This window comes from Planococcus citri, chromosome 1 (genome assembly GCF_950023065.1).
Source record: "Planococcus citri chromosome 1, ihPlaCitr1.1, whole genome shotgun sequence".
NCBI classification, from domain to species: Eukaryota; Metazoa; Arthropoda; class Insecta; order Hemiptera; family Pseudococcidae; genus Planococcus; species Planococcus citri.
In genome coordinates, this window is record NC_088677.1 from 10,981,180 (window position 1) to 11,003,949 (window position 22,770).

A 22,770-nucleotide genomic window follows, 5' to 3' on the forward strand; every position below is an offset into this window, starting at 1 on the left:
AGTTCACTTGATTTTTTTGTAAAATTGAATTTTTATGTAATTACAAAAAATCATGAGGGGTTTGTAGGTGTTTTTATGATTTTTTGTAATTATATAAAAATTCAATTAAAAAAAAATTAGAGTTCGTTGGTTCACTTTGGTATATCTAACTGGTTGAATTTTGGAAATTAACTTTCCTGAATAGGGTACAGTTTTGTAATTATTGAAACTTGCATGGAAATTGCAAATAAATTGAAGAGCCAGCTAGTGATTGATGACAGAAGTAGACCACATTTTTGCTCTTATTTTTTCAGTAAATATTTTCAAAGTGTTCAGAAAAGTAAATCCACTGGTCTGATGTTTAAATTTGTTTTGACTGAGCCAGCTAGAAGAATGGGATGGGTAAAGTGAAATTTGATTTGAAGGATGGGCAATTGAGCATTGTGAAATACGACAGATTTGTTCTTCAAAATTTGAGAAATTTTGGAAAATACACAAAATAGGTATCCTACTACGTACTACCTACTAAATATTGAAATTATTATGAAACTGAACTGAAACCACGACAAAATAAATAATTTAGAGGAAAAAAACACAAAGAAATTGAACATCAATATTAATGAAAATTCAACTATTAATTTAATTTTATTCACGGTCAACTCAAAAGTCAAAATCAAAAAATGAAAAATGCACAAGTTGAGAAAAAGAACGTTATTTAGTTGAAAAAACAAGCCTCAAAAATATAGGTACGTGAAATGGTGATTTTTAACGTTTCGTCTGGCGCGTGAATTTCATTTGAACCGAATGGCTGGCTGTGCTGTACACTCAATTATATTTTTTTTACCACTTGCCACTTCGGAGAAATTATGTCATTTATGTCATTTTCATGAGCTACGTTCTACGTAGCAGTTTGCGATTAATCATCATGTCGTGTCTTAAATTACTTCGACGGGAAAATGTAGGTACTACAAAACGTGCACTTCGACAAATAAACAGTGTCAAGATGATGTAGGTAGGTAGGTACCGAACACTTGTATTTTATTTTCTACGATTTGCAGTTCGCACGAATAATATTACAATAAAGAGCTAAAGTAAAAATTGAAGAGATTGCAGTTCTCTGATATACAAATAAATATCTACCATGCATTTGATTACTTTTTTTTAGAGCATGCCCTTGATTTTTCTTTGCAACTTGGAATTCCTTTTCAAGTTCTTCATTCAACTTCCTAAACAAAAACAAGGCAAAATTTTTACTGAATAAAATACTTTCAGGGGAACCTCTTGAGATGTCACACTCCGATTTGAACGGGACCGCGATTTTTGGAAAGAGCATAGTCTAAAACCCCCAAAACCAAATTTTCAGCTGCCCAAGTTCATTTTTCGATTTTTGGCGAATTTTTGATAATTCAAAATTGACTGTTTTTGGCGATTTATGCTTTGCTTTAAAAAGTAGGTACGTACTTGATCAATAAAAGTGGTCAAAATAAGTCCCAAAACTAATATTAATTACCCAAATCCAAATTTCACCATTTCCAGCCATTCTGGAGCCTCCAGCGCGATTTTTCAATTTCTCCAGAATTTTGAATTTGCTCCAGAAGGCGTGAATATGAAGTTGGGCAGCTAAAAATCGAGTTGTATATTACACTCGACCTGTTTAACGAGTTTATTCACATTTGAGCCGATTTTGAGAGTGACACCTCAAGAGTGGTTTTTTGACCAGCTTTTTTCAAAATTAAAAAATCCAAAAAATCAAAAGATAACCGTTTGTGAATCGCTATATTTTATCAAGAACTAACCCCCGGAGCGCAAATTCTACCATTTCCAGCCGTTTTGGAGCGAGAGTGACTTCTCAAAAAACCACTCTTGAGGTGTCACTCTCAAAATCGGCTCGGTCGAGTGAATGGCTGGAAATTGTAAAATTTGGATTTGGGGGGGTTAGTTTTGGACAAAATACAGCGATTCGCGCAAATTTCAAAAATTTCCTCACAAACGGTTATCTTTTGATTTTTTGGATTTTTTAATTTTGAAAAAAGCTGGTCAAAAAGCCACTTTTGAGGTGTCACTCTCAAAATCGGCTCAAATGTGGATAAACTCGTTAAGCAGGTCGAGTGTAATATACAACTCGATTTTTAGCTGCCCAACTTCATATTCACGCCTTCTGGAGCAAATTCAAAATTCTGGAGAAATTGAAAAATCGCGCTGGAGGCTCCAGAATGGCTGGAAATTGTAAAATTTGGATTTGGGGGGTTAGTTTTGGACAAAATACAGCGATTCGCGCAAATTTCAAAAATTTCCTCACAAACGGTTATCTTTTGATTTTTTGGATTTTTTAATTTTGAAAAAAGCTGGTCAAAAAGCCACTTTTGAGGTGTCACTCTCAAAATCGGCTCAAATGTGGATAAACTCGTTAAGCAGGTCGAGTGTAATATACAACTCGATTTTTAGCTGCCCAACTTCATATTCACGCCTTCTGGAGCAAATTCAAAATTCTGGAGAAATTGAAAAATCGCGCTGGAGGCTCCAGAATGGCTGGAAATTGTAAAATTTGGATTTGGGGAGTTAGTTCTGGACAAAATACAGCGATTAGCGTAAATTTCAAAAATTTCCATACAAATGGGAAACTTTTGATTTTTTGGATTTTTTAATTTTGAAAAAAGCTGCAGGTCAAAAAGCCATTTTGAGGTGTCACTCTCAAAATCAGCTCAAATGTGGATAAACTCGTTAAACAGGTCGAGTGTAATACAACTCGATTTTTAGCTGCCCAACTTCATATTCACGCCTTCTGGAGCAAATTCAAAATTCTGGAGAAATTGAAAAATCGCGCTGGAGGCTCCAGAATGGCTGGAAATGGTGAAATTTGAATTTGGGTAATTAATATTAGTTTTGGGACTTATTTTGAACATTTTTACTGATCAAGTACGTACTTTTTTTAAAAAAAGCATAAATCGCCAAAAACAGTCAATTTTGAATTTTCAAAAATTTGTCAAAAATCGAAAAATGAATTTGGGCTGCTGAAAATTTGGGTTTGGGGGGTTTAGACTATGCTGTTTCCAAAAATCGCGGTCACGTTCAAATCGGAGTGTGACACCTCCAGGTCAAGAGATTCCCTTGTTAAGTACAAAATGCATTAATTATTGAGAATAAAGAAAATTAAATTATAGTTCAAATAGAAAAATATCAAAATTCAAAAATTTAACAAGGAACTCACAGAAAATAAATCGAAATCAAAAAACGAAATTTAAATACAAAACAAAACAATATTCATAATTCATACATCAAAATAATTAAATCAATAGAATAAAATAAAATAATTTTCATCATGATTTTCTATTTCAGACGTAATACTGATTTTTAAATTTTTATAAAATAAAATGTACTTATTTCGATTTAATTTAATTCATTTTATTTCATCATGTGGGCAAATAATTTATTTACTTATTTCACACTCATTTTCCTTCTAATTTTATGTTTTAAATTTTTAAATCATTTCCATATCAATTCAAATTGATTGCAAATCATCTCTTAAACAATGATAAGAAAGACAATCTACTTCTTTCAACAGTAAATAAATCAGTAGGTATTACTGCTTAAAACGAGTGAATTTCAATTGCTTTAAACAGTAAATTGATCAGGGTTGCTGTTCCACAGTAGTTTGACTAAATTTTAAATTTACGGAATAAAACTGAAATGAAATTGACTGTTTCAAATTTAGAGAGTCGATCTACCATCACTGTAATGAGCTATCGTTACTTTCACCTAGATACTTAGATAGACATGTGATTGACATACATTTCAATTTATTACCATGTTTTCATCGCAGAAAGAGGCTGAAATCTGTTGAACACATCATTTTCATATTAATCTTGATTCAAACTTCGTTTCAATCGAGTTCGTGGGAGATTTTCTTGCCGGAGAGTTAGCGTAATATTGAAACACCATACTCGAAACTGGAATCAGAAATAAATACAAAAAATAAAACACTACCATTCATACAATACAAAATACACACATGCATGAGCAACAAGTCCGAACATGAACTGTTTTAATTACACGCATGCGTCACGTCGACTCTCTTCACTTTTCCATCTCGTAAATTCAAACATTTCAACTATGTATAATAAACGTTCGTATTTTCAGAATAACTACCTGCTAATTTAACCAAGTTTCACACCAAAAAATCCAAACCGATAAATAACGAATGCGATATCACGAATACTGCAAGTTTTTAAAAACACCAACGATGTCAACGAATGATACGAAAGAACAATGTTTATTAAATTTCTTTATACAAGTAGATAACAAAATTCGTAAGTACATTACTCATACGACCTTTTCAAAATATCAACTTTCGAAATTCAATCCCCTTCGCGTTTGGAAGGAATGTATATTGTACAATTTAAAAAAGAAAAAAAAATCGGTATACAAAAAAATATAAAACAAAAAGAGAGAAAAAAAAAGAAACAAAATAACAGAAATATTAAAGAAAGAAAAAAAAATAATAAAACACACACAATATTATTACAAGAAGACGTATAAATCGGGAAACTATGAGAATAAAGCCAAATATTCCTGCAGTGGACCGCGGAGAAGGAGAAGGGGAATTAAAAAACAAATAAAATATTTATAAAGAAAGGCGTATGAAAAAAAAAAAAAACTCTAAAATATTTCTCATGGTAAAATTCGATTTCTTACGTATCGGTATCGCAGATCTCTCTTAAACAATTAAAATAAATACCTAGACAGAGATCATCACAACAAAAACAATTGAAAAAAAAAACGATGATGAATTATGCTAGATGATGAAGAAGAGTATGTTTCAAATCGTCACAATTATTTTATAACTTGGAGAAGTACACACACAATACGATGTACGATGTTACTCATAGCTTCCCAAAAACAAAGAAAAGAAGTTGTTTATGTTACAGTTCAGTTTGTTGTAACTGAGATATGGTAATCATTAATATTGCAAATGAATATATATACACATTTACAAAACATCTCGCGGGCGTAATTTCCTAGTAAAATTTCTTAGCTTGGTTTTCTTTATTATACCTGTAAAGAATGAGAAAACGCAGAATTAGTTGACGTATTCGATACACAAACAGGATAATTACAATTCAAAATATATCGTACCTGTAGAAGAAATATCCGACTAGTATTAAAACTTGAACGATAGCAAATATGATGAAAGTCGTCGTCGTTAGGCATGGAATATTCGGGCAACTCGCAGCTTGCATATTGTTTACTTTTTGGGTGGCGAACGAGATATCTCTGCGAACGGCGCTAAAACCGTCAAGCAATTCGCGAATATGAGCGCTACTATCGTATCCGATGGATTGCACTTGAGCAGTCGGTTGTTTGATTTGATTATTTAGAACGGATTCAGTTTTACGGTGCACTTCGACGACAAAGTTTCTGTAATTCAACACACATCGTTATAGTGACTCGTGTTTACTTTATTAGCGTTATTGGGTTTTCAAATATGTACTACGATGACAAGACGTGACGAAATAACAACACTGACATCTGGTTTGTAACCTTGAGTAGAATCTTTCGCAGAAACAATTCTATTTCGAAGGGTTTCAGCGAGACAATTCTACACTCTGGTGACTTAGAGTACTGAAAATATTTCTAATACGATAAAATGTGTTAAGAATACCTTATTTCTATGACTGAATTATATAATTCTTTCTGAGAAGACAAAATGCTATCAATTTCATGACGTTGAACACCGCCACCGGCGACTGGCTGAACTGGAGGAACTTGACCAGGAGGAATAGCGCCCCCAACGCCGGAATGAACACTCGACAGCATACTGAGCGTTCTCTCTTGCCTTCCGATCACTTCGTCGAGTTTATTACTCAGAACTCGGATCGCTTCGTACATCTGCGACTGAACAGAGAACACTTGACGTAGCTCTCGTTGGCTATCGGTTTCAAACCATTCGTCGAAATCGCTATCGGCTTCTTTCTGTTGAACTTCGGGATGATCCTTCTTATACCTGGACAAAATACTCGATTAAATTAACGAAACAGAACAAATCGAAGTGAAATTCATCGAACCACGTACTGTTCTTTTTGTATTTCCAATTTACGTTGGTATTCGGCGTATTCGGCGGTAAGCTTTTGTTGATCTTCGGGTTTAGGTGGTTCCATACCTGGTACTTGAGGAGCTACGGAGCCAGGCGGGTATAAACTATGAGTAAGGAATTGTTTGACGTCGTGATCGTCTGAAAAACATGTAAATTTAGTAATCGTACGATGAATTCTTTACGTAGAACGTAAGAAGAGACTCGAGATTTACCGGCGAGTCCTCCTGTAGCTGCTGAAACACCGAAATATCCGTTCTTCGGCAAGAATACGTTCTCTACTCGTAGGCAGACTTCGAAATCGTTCTCATTTTGAGTATTACCGTTATGGAACAATACCTAAATAAACGAACAGTAAATCGTAATCATTTTAATCAACGTTCAATTCCAATCAACGAACGAAAGGAACAAAGGATCCAGTTACCGTTAATGTATTTCTATAATATTCGATTCTAGCTCTGGTCGAGAAAGGCTTATTCCTGAAATCTCGTAAACAACCGGCGATCATCTGATTGGCTCCGTCACTAAACGAACAATAATCGATTACTAATTACAGATCCATATAAAAACACTTTGGCTGCATTATTCGAGAACCTACTTCGAGTGATCGAAAACCTTACTGCCATCGTTGAGCACAGCCATGATATAAGGATTATTATGTTTGTTATCGTTATCGAACGAATCGAAAAATATTCCTAAACCGTTCCACTGGTCCGAGCTACCAAATACTGTTCCTTCGTAATCGCCAGGTTGGGCCACATACCAGAAAGCCTGTCGAGACAATTCATTCGTTTACAACATAACGTAAAAATTGACAGTTTTTTCTCATCGTATTTTTTCAAATGTTACCATTCCATCAGCTCCTATTCTACCTCGACCGGTTATCCTAAACGTAATATCAGCTTCCCACCATTCGAAATTGATCGGTGCTTTCGTCCATATGGCACCTAAAACACCACACTCATATTACTATCTTCGTCAACGACACTCGATCAACGATCAATCGAATAAGTTACCTTTTTGACTCTTCAACGAAGGCGCCAATCTAATATTATCGGCACTAGCGATGGCATCTGCAAAACAAAACCATTCAAATTAGTAAACCAATTCACTCGAAGCTAAATATTCAACGAAACACGACACCGGTCAATTCTGGCCGAAAGAATTCCGTTTACGTAATTAATTTTACAATACGTAGCTAATACCAGACCGTTATTCGAATTTGCTGACGACTGATCCAATTGGATCGAGTCGGTGACCGGATCGATTGCTTTCGAACAGCCAGATTTTTTTACAGCTTTATTTATCGATAAAATGAGGCTCTAATTGCCTTGAATACTGAAATTTTATTACTTACTGCCGCCGTATTTCCAGAACGGAACTGATCCATCTCTTTGAGCCAAATACGGTGGCTTGAAACTGAACTTGTACTCGAAACGCCGATGGGGTATTTCACCGAAACATTTATCGATCAAGAAGAGTAACAGTATTAAGCGTACGGATTTCGTTAGCGAATACATAATTCGACGATTTTTTATTAATAATTAATACATAAATAAATGCCATTCATCGACGCCACATCATGTCTAGGTTGTGAAATGCAACCGCTGATAGCACGATCTTCTACGAGTACGATCGTTCAATGGATTTGTGGTTGTTGGTGTCGTGTCACTAGAAAGTTGAGCTTGTGCGCATGCGCACGCATTTGATACCTGTGCCTGTTATCACTGCTGAGTAATTCCTGACGTTAATTACAGGTAAAAAGGGTTGTAAAATTGAATAGGAATTTGGGCCATTTAAAAAATTACTCGAAGTACTTGAAAGAAAACAGCAATCATCGTAATGTAAAATCAGAAAGTAGAAACTGATTGTGGTTTTAAAAATGAGACTAGAGACAGAGAGACTAAACTAGACTCAATCGTACAAAAAAATAACCACTAACGAGTTACCTATCATAAGGAAATATGGAACTTTTATACTTTGATTTTGAAATAAAATAACAAAAATAGTTCTTTTGGATTATTAAAACAAGTAATGAAATTAAAGACAGTAAACGAAATGAAAATGATGGAAAACCGAAGCTTGATGATGAAAGGATGAATCTGAAACTGAAAGTTGAAACTGAAATTTATTTACTGAAATGAGAAAAACTGGAAATGAAAACATTGAAAACTGAAGATAAAACTGATTTATGGCTTTAAAAAAAAAACTAGACTCAAGTTTCCAACGTACAAAAAAATGACCAGTTATCTTAAGAAAATATGTAACTTATATATACTTTGATTTGATTTTGAAATAAAATAAGAAATAAGACTAACAGTGTTCTTTTCTTTTGGATGATTAAAACATGTAGGTACCTAATGAAAATTGAAATGATGGAAAACCGAAGCTGAATGATAAAACTTAAACACTACTAAAACTGAAAGTTGAAACTGAAATTACTGAAATGAGAGAAACTGGAACTGAAAAGATGTGAAAACTGAAAAAGCAGAATTGATTTTTATTTTTTGGTAGGTAGTATAAATGGTAGTTCATTTTTTTTCTAATAAATTGAAAATTTCCAAAATAATGAGCGAGAAAAATGGAACCAAAACTGAAACTGAAATGCAAAAGTTTTGCCATCACTGGGAAAAGCGTTCATTTTTAAAACCTGCTTTAAGCTATTTAAAATAAGTATGTTTAAAGCAAGAAAGAACAGGTTTAAATTTTAAAACAAAAAAAAAGTCGTAGCAGTCTGCCGCTACGTAAGAGCCAAATTTTTGTGCCAGAAACATTGAGAGGGCTCTTGAACTACTCGCACCCTCGCTTCGCTCCTGTGCATTGCCTGCATTTGGGGGGGGGGGGAGACTTCGTCCCCCCTGCACCCCCCTTAGGCTTCGCCCAACTCTCTTCTTCCTCCTGCAAAAAGACTATGGTAACAAACCTGTCTTGACCCTGAAACAGGTCAAGTAGGGTTGGTATATTGAAACATGCAAAAGGCACTTCGAGTACACTCTCCCATTGTACTGTGAAAATTTGAACCCTCTAGGCAATTTTGGAAGGGCTACATGCTGTCTGAAAAATTGTAAAACGCATAAAATAGCAAAAAAATATCCACTTTTTTGACCCTGGAGAGAGGTCAAATAGGGTTAGAACTGTTAGAAGGTTAAAACCTGCAATAATCACTCATGGGGCACCCTCCCATTGTATGCTGAAAATTTGGACCTTCTAGATCAATTTTAGCGGTGAGGGGGTCAAAGACTGGGGTCAAATGTGGTTTTTCCCACCTTAATCAGGGTGGGGATGATCTAGGAAGCTGAAATTTGGATATGTTGATCACAATGAAGGTGCTAACCAATGGTATGATTTTGAACCCTTTTCATCTATTTGGGGTCATATTATGCCCCTCCAAAAAAATGACCTTTCTGTAAAAATGGGGTTGGAAGATTGAAACATGCAAAAGGCACTTCGAGTACACCCTCCGATTTTACTGTGAAAATTTGGACCCTCTAGGTCATTTTGAAAGGACCTGTCTAAAAAATTGAAAAACACGTAAAATAGCAAAAAAATCACGTTTTTGACCCTGGAGATAGGTCAAATAGGGATGGAAGGTTGAAACCTGCAATAATAACTCATGGGGCACCCTCCCATTGTATGCTGAAAATTTGGACCTTCTAGAACAATTTTAGAGATGAGGAGGTCAAAAATTGGGGTCAAATGTGGTATTTCTTATCTTAAATGGGGTGGAGATGACCTAGGAAGCTGAAATTTGGATATGTTGGTCACAATTGGAGTACTGACCAATGGTATGATTTTGGACCCTTTTCATCAATTTAGGGTCATATTATGCTCCTCCAAAAAAATGACCTTTCTGTAAAAATGGGGTTGGAAGGTTGAAACATGCAAAAGGCACTTTGGGTACGTCCTCCCATTGTACTGTGAGAATTTGGACTCTCTAGGTCAATTTGAAGGGGCTGTAGGCTGTCTGAAAAATTGAAAAACACGTAAAACTAAAAGTAAAATAGCAAAAAAAATCCACGTTTATGACCCTGGAGATAGGTCAAATAAGGTTGGAAGGTTGAAACCCGCAATAATCACTCATGGGGCACCCTCTCATTGTATTCTGAAAATTTGGACCGTCTAGATCAATTTTAGGGGTGAGGGGGGTCAAAAACTGGGGTCAAATGTGGTTTTTCTCACCTTAATCGGGGTGGGAATAACCTAGGAAGCTGAAATTTGGATATGTTGATCACAATTGGGGTACTGGCCAATGGTATGATTTTGGACCCTTTTCATCCATTTGGGGTCATATTATGCCCCTCCAAAAAATGACCTTTCTGTAAAAAGGGGGTTGGAAGGTTGAAACATGCAAAAGGCACTTCGGGTACATCCTCCCAATGTACTGTGAGAATTTGGACCCTCTAGGTCAATTTGGAGGGGCTGTAGGCCGTCTGAAAAATTGAAAAACATCAACATGTAAAATAGACCAAAAATCCACTTTTTGATCCTGGAGAGAGGTCAAATAGGGTTGGAAGGTTGAAACCCGCAATAATCACTCATGGGGCACCCTCCCATTGTATTATGAAAATTTGGACCTTCTAGATCAATTTTAGGGATGAGGGGGGTCAAACAATGGGGTCAAATGTGGTTTTTCCCACCTTAATTGGGGTGGGGATGATCTAGGAGGCTGAAATTTGGATATGTTGATCACAATGGGGGTACTAACCAATGGTATGATTGTGAACCCTTTTCATCTACTTGGGGTCATATTATGCCCCTCCAAAAAAACGACCTTTCTGTAAAAATGGGGTTGGAAGGTTGAAAGATGCAAAAGACACTTCGGGTACATCCTCCCATTGTACTGTGAGAATTTAGACTCTCTAGGTCAATTTGGGAGGCAGTAGGCTGTCTGAAAAATTGAAAAACATATAAAATAGACCAAAAACCCACTTTTTGACCCTGGAGAGAGGTCAAATTTAGGGTTGAAAGGTTGAAACCTGCAATAATCACTCATGGGGCACCTTCCCAGTGTATTCTGAAAATTTGGACCTTCTAGAACAATTTTAGAGATGAGGAGGTCAAAAATTGGGGTCAAATGTGGTATTTCTTATCTTAAATGGGGTGGAGATGACCTAGGAAGCTGAAATTTGGATATGTTGGTCACAATTGGGGTACTGACCAATGGTATGATTTTGGACCCTTTTCATCAATTTGGAGTCATATTATGCCCCTCCAAAAAAATGACCTTTCTGTTTTTTCAACTTTGACCCTTCAAACTGCGGGGGTCAATTTTAGGTTCTAAGAGAACCCCATTTCCTGAGTTTGAGTTGATTTGATCAATTAGAGCAGATTACAGGTCATAAAATGTAAAAATGACCGTCGTGCTGAAACTTATGAATAAGTATATAAAATCTGACACACTGGGAATCGTCTAGTTTGAGCTCAAAACGTCAAGAACTATCAAAATTTTTGACCCTCGACCTTTTTATCCAAAGTTGGGCCTACCATAGCCATCATTTTTTACAAAAATTTGGCTAAAAGAACTGAAAATTTGCTATTTTCATAATATTTTTTTCATGAAATAAAATTATTAAAATACAAAAACAAAAAGTGACCAAAAAATTTGAAAAAAACTGAGTTTTATCCGTACAAAAAGAACAAGTCCGTATAAAAAAACGTGTTTTATTTTTTAAAACTCAATTTTGCAGTTTTAATCATCGCATAGTGTGAAATAAAAATATCCGAACTGTGTTTAAAACAGTCCCATCTTCTACTCGAGCGCTCGTATCGTGCATAGGAGATTGCTGGCGTGTATTTTTATATTTAATTACACGTGGCGAACACTGATGGGTCAACATTTCGATCCGAATAAAAAAACTAAACGTGGTATTAATCCGAGCACCTGTTTATCATTATTTTTTTCCTACATACTCGTACAAAGTACTCGAACGCATCCTATCGATCTATAAAAAGATTACGAATACACAACAACATTTTATTTTCATATTACAAAAAATTGACATACTTCTAAGCGAATTAATCAACGATGATTCTTATTTAATAATAATTACTTAAACGTTTAAAAAAAATCAACACCAAAATATACAAAAATTAAGATACTTTGCCATCTTCAATTTGCTGAATTCACCATGAAAACCGCTGCAAAGTACCGTCAGGCCACTGGAATGGTAATTGTACGAAAAACGCGAACGTTAAAATATTAATTATAGAGTTAAAGACAATTTCCAACAATAAATGCCACCATTTAGCACGATGATAGGTTTCAATCCTGTACAACAAATAAGGAACAATAAAATACCTAAATTCTAGCAGTTTCTGAGGAACTAATACTATAACGGTGGCAATAATGTAGCCTAATTTGGTGTACGCGTCCATATGACTAGTATTATCAGCGATACAGTAAAGTGATACGATATACAAAGGTATAACGAGATATCTTCCCAGAGGCTTTTCGAATACTCGTTTCCAGATGTAAAAAGTATAGTGACGATTGTCCGATAATAGGAATATATGAGCCATTGTATTGACAGCTACAATAACGCCTAGGAATATAGAGGCTAAAATGATCAACTTGTAGTATCTGCGATAACTTTTCAATAACTTGAATGCGGGAGATATACATAAGGGGAAGGAGAAAGCTGCTGTGAATAGGGCGAAATACAATAATTGAAGGATATGGATGACTGTAGTATGATTAGATTTATCACCGAGGACTAAACTGCCATTTCGAAGGATTAGTAACGTGAAACTTAACACTGCTATGATGAAGAAGTACGTCTCTTTTAGTACTAGTTGAATGAAATAGTATACTGAACGTCTCTGAATTAGATTCCAGCATTCTTTAACAATTACCTAAGAGAAAAAAATTACTCCATATTAGCATTTTTACAGTTCATAGTCTTGGAAGTATTTATTCCATAGAATGAAAATTCGTAAAATATACCCAAACGTATGATAATTTTCTTCGACTAGCTTCAGTGATCGATTTATCAGCTTTGTACATTTCATTTTCAATATTTTTACAACATTTGATCGATGCGAAGCAAAAGAACCAAACCAGATTCGTCTGACGAATGGTGACTGACAAAAGACCTAAGGAAAAAATCGTCTTGTAATTATTGTTCACCATTGAAACGTTGTGAATTTATTACACATACCAACAAATCCAGCAGAATGACTGTAGTCGATATTATACAAGTGAAACGTCAACAAAACCAGAACCGCAGACACCACATCGGTGTAATAGAAAAACGAATAAAAATACAGCACTGGAAGCGTGCATAAGTTCAAAGCAACCCATAACTTCTTGAAATTCGAGTAGTGATATATCTGGTGAAGAGAATACAACGAAATTAGAATAATTGAGGTTTCAATTGACAGACGTATTCGGTATTCCTAATAAGGATGAAACACTTTTTAGGTACCTGAACTTTCAATATACGATAAATCAACACGAATAGTAATAACGAAGCAGCTACATTAACAGATCTCAACGTATTAACAGAGCATTCCAGATCAAAAATCTTCAAAATAGGAGCCAATGCCAGTAGAGTCAGCACATATAATCCAGGAGGGGTTGTGAGTTTTGGATCGTACTATACAGAAACACATTATTCAATTATGATAAAGAATGATGATGAAATCAAGTTGAAATTTATCATGATCGTTACTCACTACGAAGAAATTTCCACGACAGTATTGCTGGCATTGTCCAACGTGAAAGATCTCATCGATGTAGGGAGATGGTTCGGTGATGGATATAATGTAGAAAATCAAACATCCTATAGCACAGTAGATGGCTGGAATCGAGTAGAATATCAGCAAAGTATCGAATTTTGTGTTGAAAAGATTCATGATTAATTGCTTCCAGCTACATTTTCTTTAGTTCAATTACATCATATCAACTTGGAAACGAAAGTAAAACTGAGAGAGAGGATTACGAACAGCACATAGAGAAGAAAAACTGAATTTCCTGATTTTCTTTTTCGTTTTCCATTTCAAATTCGAAAATGATAACAGCATATCAACAAAATCAACATCAACAAGAAGAAGAGTCGAAGGGTGGGGAGTTCGACTGCGTCTGCGCACTGCGTCGTCTTACACGAGACGTTAGTTTTAGCACTATCCTGAGGAATTTTGAGTAAACAAAATAGGTACATATTTTGTAAAAAATTAAAAATCTTCAAAGTGCAAACTGCAAATTTCCAAATTCAATATTTCACGGAGAAATGAAGAAATGAGTGACGATCTTTATTTTTTATCTGTAGGTAGAGCCCGGCAGATAAAAAATAAAGATCGTCACTCATTTCTTCATTTCTCCGTGAAATATTGAATTTGGAAATTTGCAGTTTGCAGGGCTGTATACCGATAAACATAAACGGTATTGGTACCAGGTATTGGTATTTAGCATACAGTTCCCAAAATGGTATTGGTATTTCGGTATTCTCCAATACAGATATCGAATTTTGGTATTTTGGTATTGGTATTTTATTATGTTGTGGATTTTTTTTTGGTATCTGGTATTGGTATTGGTATTGTACCAATATAATACCGAATAAAAAGTGTGTTTTTAGGCCAGAATTAACAAAGTTTTTCAAATTTTTTTTAGAAATTACACTTTTTGTCTATTTAAACACCTCAATTTGCGAGTTCAAGGTTCATCATTATCACTTACGAGCTTTTCAATATGAGTAATTTATTAGTTATTTTATTTATAATTTTGTAATCAATCAAAAAATTCAAAATACCACAAAATACCAATACCAAAATATACCATTGAAAATTATTTCGGTATTGGTATTTTGGTATTGATACCGTTTCAAAAACTTTATTGGTATTTTATAAATTGGTACTTCATCTGTCTGCTAATTGGTATTGGTAAAACGGTATTCGTAAATTTTTTCAAAATTTGCCGGTATTGCCGGTATTGGTATTGGTATTTGAATATCGGTATACAGCCCTGGGTAGAGGTAAACGATGAAACGAATCAAAATCAAAACTGTGTAGAATCACTGAATCAGGAGATGATAACTAAATGAAATTAATTAATGAATGTAAGTAAATTAATTAAAGAAAAGAAAGTAAATTAAGTGAGTCTAAAGTAGAAATAGAAATATCAAAAAATTGAATAGTACTTCTACTTACCTAAGCTCACTGGTCAGTGGTCAGTACGAATAATTGAATATATGTAAGCTAGGTACCTATTATTCAAGTCAAAAATCGATTCATCCAAAAAATAATTCAAAATTGAAGTTTTAGTGACTGTATAAACGTTCAAAGTACCTAATCAAACTGTCAATTATTCTTCTCTTGAAGCACAACTAGCACAAGTGAAATTATTCGAGGAATAATTTTTATTTTGAACAGTAGTAAATTTTATTCTCATTAAAATTGGAAACATGAATGAAGTACCTAGGTATATAAAAGCATTTAAGTAAATTTTTTCAAAAATACTTATCCGGAACTGAAATGTTTTTAAATTAAGCAGTAAACAGCTCTGTAGGTATCTGTGCATACGAAATAGTATTGAAATCTTTAAATTAGGTACAAATTTGGCATTATTTTGCAGTATTACTTAATGGATAGAAAATTACCTTTGAAATGTGAAACGTACAACCAAAGTTGTAGAGCAAAAACAATTGAAACAAAAAGTCAGTCACAAGAAATTAATATTTTTAATCTATAATTTTAGGATTCAATAAGCATCTAAAGGATTTTTTTTGAATTGAACCTCTTCTTCTAGTAGTTTAGGTTGGGTACATTTTGAAACAAATTGATTTTAATAGAAATTTCTGATTAATATGTACTACAGTATGACACAAAAGTAGTGCTCGGTGGCTTTCATTTCCAAGTGGAAAGAGCTAGCGAGATGAATGAAGCGGCATTGAGTATCGAAAAAAAGGGCCCTCAAAAGCGACCTTGAAAATTTCAGACCTATACACAGGGTGTCCACAAATTAAAAACCCGGTTTGGTCAAAAAATTGAAACTGGTTTTTATTGGCGCAGTGTATTCTACACACTAAGGCGAAAAAAGCGTGATATGAATTTTTTGAAACCGGCCCATTAATTTGCAAACAGTTGACAAAAAATACCCAAAAATTGTAGATAGAGAAAAAAGCTGAAACAAAAGTTGGGTCATTCCATGTCAACTCAACCAAAAAAAGGCGATTTTGAAAGTCATGTCTTTCCATTTCGCTCAAATTTTTTTTACAATATATACCCACCCAGGAAGTAATAACCCCGCAATCAGTTTGGTTCCAGCCTCCTCAGGGGACGGGTGGGAGGGCTTCCATTATTTTCACATTGTCTCGAGGTACTCAACTTCAGCAGCATATTCCTCCAAAACTATGATACTTTGATCAAAACTGATTTCACAGTTCGAAAAAGCATTGCATTTAAAACTTTTTAAGCATTTTGAAATTTTCAAAAGTTGAAAATTGAACTTTCAAATTGAAAGTTCAAATTTCAAAATGTCGCTGTAAGTGGGGGTTACCATTTAAAATTTTGAAAAAATGTCCATAGATGAACGATGAACCTTTTGATGCTTTTTCGAAATATTCAAGTTTTGAGGTGGGATCTCTTAATGGAGGGGGAGCACCCCCACCCCCAATTTTGGACGAAACTTTCGAAAGAAAATCTGGGGCATGTGACATATCGAATTGTATGTTTTTGGTGACGCTGAACACGAATATGACGTCAGATTTTTGATTGAACCCCACCCACGGCCCCAGCACCTCCCCAAAGGGGGTTACCCCCCAAATAAAATGATTAGATTCGTGTGACACATGAAATAGTATGTTTTCGATATCGCTGAACACGAATACAGCCATAGTTTTTTAAATCGACCTCACCCATGGCCCCCAGAACCTCCCCCAATTGGTAAAAGTCCAAAAAAATCGTTGGGGGCCGTGGATGGGAGTCGAATCAAAAATCTGACGTCATATTCGTGTTCAGCGTCACCAAAAACATACAATTCGATATGTCACATGTCCCAGATTCTCTTTCGAAAGTTTCGCCCAAAATTGTGGGTGGAGGTGCTCCCCTTCCAATAAGATATCCCATCTCGAAACTTGAATATTTCTAAAAAGCATCAAAAGGTTCATCCATGGAAATTTTTTCAAAATTTTAAATAGTAGCTCCCACTTACAGCGCCATTTTGAAATTTGAACTTTCAATTTGAAAGTTCAACTTTCAACTTTTGAAAATTTCAAAATGCTTAAAAAGTTCTAAATGCGATGCCCTTTCAAACTGTGAAATCAGTTTTGATCAAAGTATCATAGTTTTGGAGGAATGGGCTGCTGAAGTTGAGTACCTCGAGACAATGTGAAAATAATGGAAATCCCCTTCACCCGCCCCCTGAGGGGGCCTGGGACCACACTGATTGCGGGGTTATTACTTACTGGGTGAGTGGGTGGGTATATATTGTGAAAAAAATTTGAGCGAAATCGAAAGACATGACTCAAAAACGTTTGTTGAGTTGACATGGAATACCCAGTTGAAGAGCGTGAAAAATTACACAATTCTGTCTGATCACATTTTGAAACTGGTTCAATGGTTCGCATTCAGCAACCAGTTTTTGACAATCACCTGAAAATTGGTGATGGAGAAAAAAGTTTGAAACATAAGTTGTAGAGAGTGACAAATTGAACTTTTTTTGCGAATCAGATTTTGAAACCAGTTGATTATTTGTAATTTGCAGCAAGCCATCAAAAGTTACCTGGTTGCAAATTGATAAAGCCATTTTCAAAATCCTATCAGAGAAAATGGTTCAATTTTTAATTTTCCAAAACTTTTTTTCAGGCTTTTTTTCTTTATCTTCAATTTTTAGGTGATTGTCAAAAACTGGTAGCTATAAATGCGAACCAGTGAACTGGTTTCAAAATGCGATTGAACAGAATTGTGTAATTTTTTGCCCCCTACAACTTTTGTTTCAAGCTTTTTTCTCGATTTCCATTTTTTAGGTAATTTTTGATAACTGGTTGCAAATTAATGAACCGGTTTCAAAATCCGATCAGCGAAAATGGTTCAATTTTTCACACTCTACAACTTTTATTTCAAGCTTTTTTCTCTATCTTCAAGTTTTAGGTGATTGTCAAAAACTGGTTGCTAAATGCAAACCAATGAACCGGTTTCAAAATGTAATTAAACATAATTGTGTCATTTTTCACACGCTCTACAACTTCTGTTTCAAGTTTTTTTCTCTATCTGCAATTTTTGAGTATTTTTTGTCAACTGGTTGCAAATTAATGAACCGGTTTCAAAAAATTCATATCACGTTTTTGTCTCCTCACTGTGTAGAATCTAGAATACATTGCGCCAATAAAAACCAGTTTCAATTTTTTGACCAAACCTGTTTTTCAAATTGTGGATACCCTGTGCATGGTCCTGAAATTTTCTAGGTCGCGTTTGAAAGCCTTTATTTTTTCATACTCAACGCCTCTTCATTCATCTCGCTAGCTATTTCCGCTTGGAAATGAAATATAAGCCACCGAGCACTACTTTTGTGTTAAACTGTATACTTGTGTTACTTGTGTTCTCAAATTATACCCATAAATCCATGCTTGACACTCTTGACAGAGAACACAGCTATGTACCTACTTATCTCAAACAAGAACATCCCGTAACTTCTTAAGTTTCAAACCTAAAAAATCCAACTACTTCTCTAGATAGACTTTAAAATAAAATAGTCTATTCGAATGGGAACTTCAAGCACTCCAATATTGAAGTTATTCTCTCATGCAATGATGCAAATCATCCAATTTTCATGTTTTTCAAAAATTGCTATCATGTGTTCTTAATTAGGACTTGAGAGTACCTGATGATTTTATGATCATTGAAATCAAAATCAAAATAGGTACGAAATTGATTCAAAAAATGAATTGAATTTAAACAGGTGGTACTGTAAAATTTATTGAATTAAATTTAAATTGATTGAAATGAAATAATTATACATAAATGATCAGCAAACAATAAAAATAAAAATACAAAACAAAATAACGTATAGGTATGTCAAAATAAATTGATATCTGGTATTTACGTAATCAATAGAGAATAATTTGAAAAACATAAAATAAAATAATTTTTGAAATGTTTTTCTATAGTATTTGTTTAAGTATACCTATCTTACTGACTTTTTAATTTTAATTTTTTATTAATCAATTAAATACTTAATGTATTTTGGTTTTGGCTTCATTCTAATTTAATTCAAGTACCTACTATTAAGTAATTAATCTTATTTTATTTATCATGTAATGTAAGTAGGTAAGTAATTTATTTTTATTTTGTTTTAAAACAGTTTCTGTTTCTTGCTTAAAACTATATTAAAATATGTTTTTAAACACAAATTCATTCGTAAAAAAAAAAAAAAAAAAAAACGAATGAACGAAACAAACACTTGAAAAGTAATAATTTTCCAACACCTTCGAAGTCATCGACGTTCCACAGTTTGGAAAACACGCTTAAAGCAATTTTGAGTTATTCAAATGCGGAAATCTAACGGTCAATATTGCGAATTAAACATATTGACTGTTAGATTTCCGCATTTTACCAACTCAACGATAAATTTCCGAGTTCCTTGTACATACATAAATTACTTACATCAATATTCCATATTTTAGACTTTAGACACGGCGTTCAAACCATTGGAAATTTCTTGAGCATTGAATCCTTTGGCCATAGAACTTCCACGTTTAACCAACTGGTTTATGAATTCTTTAGAGCCTTGTAATTCGTTAACTTTTGCTATCAAAAATCAACCAATTACAAGGCTCTAAAGAATTTATAACTCAGCTAATTAAACGAGGAAGTGCTACAGCCAAAGGATTCAATCCAGTGGTGGGGGGTAAATTTCCGAGTTCCTTGTACATAAATTACTTACATCAATATTCCATTTTAAACTTTAGACACGGCGTTCAAACTATTGGAAACTTCTCGAGCATTGAATCCTTTGGCCATGTCATAGCACTTCCACGTTTAACCAACTGGTTTATGAATTCTTTAGAGCCTTGTAATTCGTTAACTTTTGGTATCAAAAATCAACCAATTACAAGGCTCTAAAGAATTCATAACTCAGCTGATCAAACGAGGAAATGCTACAGCCAAAGGATTCAATCCTCGAAAAACAAAAAATAGTGGTTGGGGGGGGGGGGGGTCAGTTGCCTAGAGTAAGGGACAATAGATGGACTTTCTGAAGAGTCACTTTCTGGTTCAATACAGGGGCAAGAAGGCAATGGAAACAGAAGGCTAGATGGAGGGATGACTTTAGGAAACTACTGACCAATCACCACTTTCAAAGGAAAGGATCGCACAAGATATAGGAAAGAATGGTGCAGGCTGGGGGAGGCTATTGATAAATCCTAAGGCCAAGAGTGTTATGTTTTCATATCTTTGCGTATTCTGTAACACTAAACTTATTGTTAAATAAAGCTTTATATTGATTTTGATTTTTTGAATTCGTAGGCTATATCAAGGAATTTCCAATTGCTTAAACAAGAACGTTTAAGCAATTGGAAATTCCTCGATAGCGACATTTTATTGATCGATAATCGCATTAACTGGTTTGATCAACAGAACGACGAACCCTCTGGCTTCTTGAAAATCAAACTTCTTCCTCGAGAGATAGGAACGATCTCGTAAGATGTTTTCCGTCTTACGAGGTGTGTTTTGTACTGTATTACTTCAGAATTTTGAGAAACCCTGCGAAAAATTATTCCTGAAACAGATACAGAAAAGGTTTATAGTAATTCGTGCCTATATTGAATTTAAAAAAATAAAAATTCAGGAAAACTGACGAATTATTTTGAAAAATTAATGACGATTCAATATCGAGATGAAATATTTACAAGTTTTTAGCATTATTACTCGATCAAAACAATTTCACAATTTGTTGGAATCATTTATCAAACTAATCCATCGCAAATTTCGAAAAAATATTTTCGCAAGTTTAAACATAAGTACATAATTTCTTACTTTAACGAGCCATTTACATCCGAAATAGCATCTTCATCGAACTGTTCAAAGCCATTCATGAAAACATACGAATCCAACGAAAAAAATATCATCATTCAGGAATCACATAGAATTTCAACTTTTGCGCTTTACACTGAAAATATCACAAATCATCGTCATTTTGAGCAATAACATACAAATAAATAATATACTACAAATCGAATACCATGAAAAAAATAACAAATAAGAATGGAGTAGTAAGAGAATATACTCAAATACAAAAATGAACTCACAAAAGTTAATTTCGAACATTCCATTCAGTTGCTAAGATGTAAATTATTGCAGTTTCACTCGTTTGGAGGAAAAAACTCCACTCATCGGGTAAAATGTAAGATCATTGAATTCTACCAAGCTTCAAAAGTTTCACTTCAAAGCTGCATTACAGTTTTTAATATCTGTCAACAGAAAATGAATGCAAGCATTAGTCACACAATAAATAGGTACCTGCGAATCTGGAAGAAGATTCAAATCATAGTACACTGATCAATCGAAGAAAACTAAAGATCTGGTGTTTCGGTGACCATTGAAAACTTTTGTCGAGAATAAAATTACGTTAGTGTAGATCTGATCTTCTGATGATGTGTTTTTTGCTGTACTTAGGAATCATAATTTGCTAGAAATCAGTACTTAGTACTTACCTAATCAGTACCTCTGTGATGGGATTTATGTGAAAATTGGTACGAACAACGTTTGGTCAACGAAGACTTCTCAGTTTTTCACAATAAAAGTCACACAGTCACATAAAATCATTTTGATGACCATTAATAGAAATTTAAATTTCAATTGTTGGCAGGAACGCTCAACGCTGGGTCATGGCTGACATTTTGACATTTAAACAACAAAATAAGACTTTTGACTTTCGAGTTTTGACTTTTGACAATTTATTTTGCTTACCTATGTACCTATTTAATATTATTCAAAATTTTTTGTTTAATAATTAAAACGTGTTTTGAACTTTTGAACATGTTTTGAACTGTGTTTTAAACAACGAATTGATGGAATTTGTTTTTAACATTTTGTTTAAAACAACAAAAGTCAAAAACTGTTTAAAACAAAAACAAAACGGGTTTTTTCAACACTAAATTTAAATTAATCTTATAATATTTAAAAATTTTTTTATTTTTACTCAAATAAAATCCTCCGGAAAGTTCTAAAATTAACGCCTCGTTGCCTAACGCTGAAATTTCAGCAATTTCAGCTACAGATAAAAAATTATCATGTATGTACCTGTTGGAATAAGAGTCGTTTTGAGCATCATTATATATATCGTTCGTTGTGAAAATAGTTGAACTCGAGTATCTCTATGTTGTAAAAGTAGGATGTTCGAGTATTCGTATTTTATCGTTCATGGCAGACGTTTTCGTCTCGTTTCTTTTAGTTTGTAAGTTCGTTTTACGTCTATATTATGGCGTTTATTATATAAATAAATCGATAAAATGAACGTGCGTTGTATTTAATATCGTTTCTATAAATCGTACTATCGAAGAAAAGATCCACGAACGTATATACCCCCCTCTGTTGCACAACATGGTAGCAGAGCGTGGTTTTCAAAGTAACGTTCCTCATGGTAATTTATATTTCGTTTTAATAATCGTACATTATCGTTATAATCGTTCGTAATCGCAGTTCGTACTGTTTTATTCGTCATCTTTATTGTTCCGAACATCCGATCTCAAGATGAATCAATACAATCCACC

At 34.2% G+C, this 22,770-nt stretch overlaps 2 protein-coding genes and 1 long non-coding RNA gene across 3 annotated transcripts; all 3 read right to left on the reverse strand.

The window, feature by feature from the left end:
• Positions 1–4,230: 4,230 nt before the first annotated feature.
• Positions 4,231–7,714, reverse strand: ergic53 (protein ERGIC-53). The gene is made up of 10 exons (XM_065367123.1): positions 7,425–7,714; positions 7,084–7,140; positions 6,917–7,014; positions 6,666–6,838; positions 6,492–6,591; positions 6,283–6,406; positions 6,049–6,208; positions 5,639–5,980; positions 5,113–5,394; positions 4,231–5,031 (listed from the first exon to the last, which is right to left on the reverse strand). Exons 1-10 carry the CDS (start codon positions 7,585–7,587, stop codon positions 4,995–4,997), a joined length of 1,536 nt encoding a protein of 511 aa, XP_065223195.1. The 5' UTR covers positions 7,588–7,714; the 3' UTR covers positions 4,231–4,994.
• Positions 7,715–12,027: 4,313 nt separating this feature from the next.
• Positions 12,028–14,102, reverse strand: Alg10 (alpha-1,2-glucosyltransferase Alg10). Its single transcript, XM_065367137.1, has 5 exons — positions 13,742–14,102; positions 13,492–13,662; positions 13,225–13,396; positions 13,011–13,159; positions 12,028–12,919 (listed from the first exon to the last, which is right to left on the reverse strand). Exons 1-5 carry the CDS (start codon positions 13,919–13,921, stop codon positions 12,191–12,193), a joined length of 1,401 nt encoding a protein of 466 aa, XP_065223209.1. The 5' UTR covers positions 13,922–14,102; the 3' UTR covers positions 12,028–12,190.
• Positions 14,103–20,199: 6,097 nt separating this feature from the next.
• On the reverse strand, positions 20,200–21,904 carry LOC135847572 (uncharacterized). The gene is made up of 4 exons (XR_010559200.1): positions 21,712–21,904; positions 21,307–21,468; positions 21,035–21,167; positions 20,200–20,777 (listed from the first exon to the last, which is right to left on the reverse strand). It is a non-coding gene; the product is annotated as an uncharacterized LOC135847572 (long non-coding RNA).
• Between the last annotated feature and the right edge of the window lie 866 nt (positions 21,905–22,770).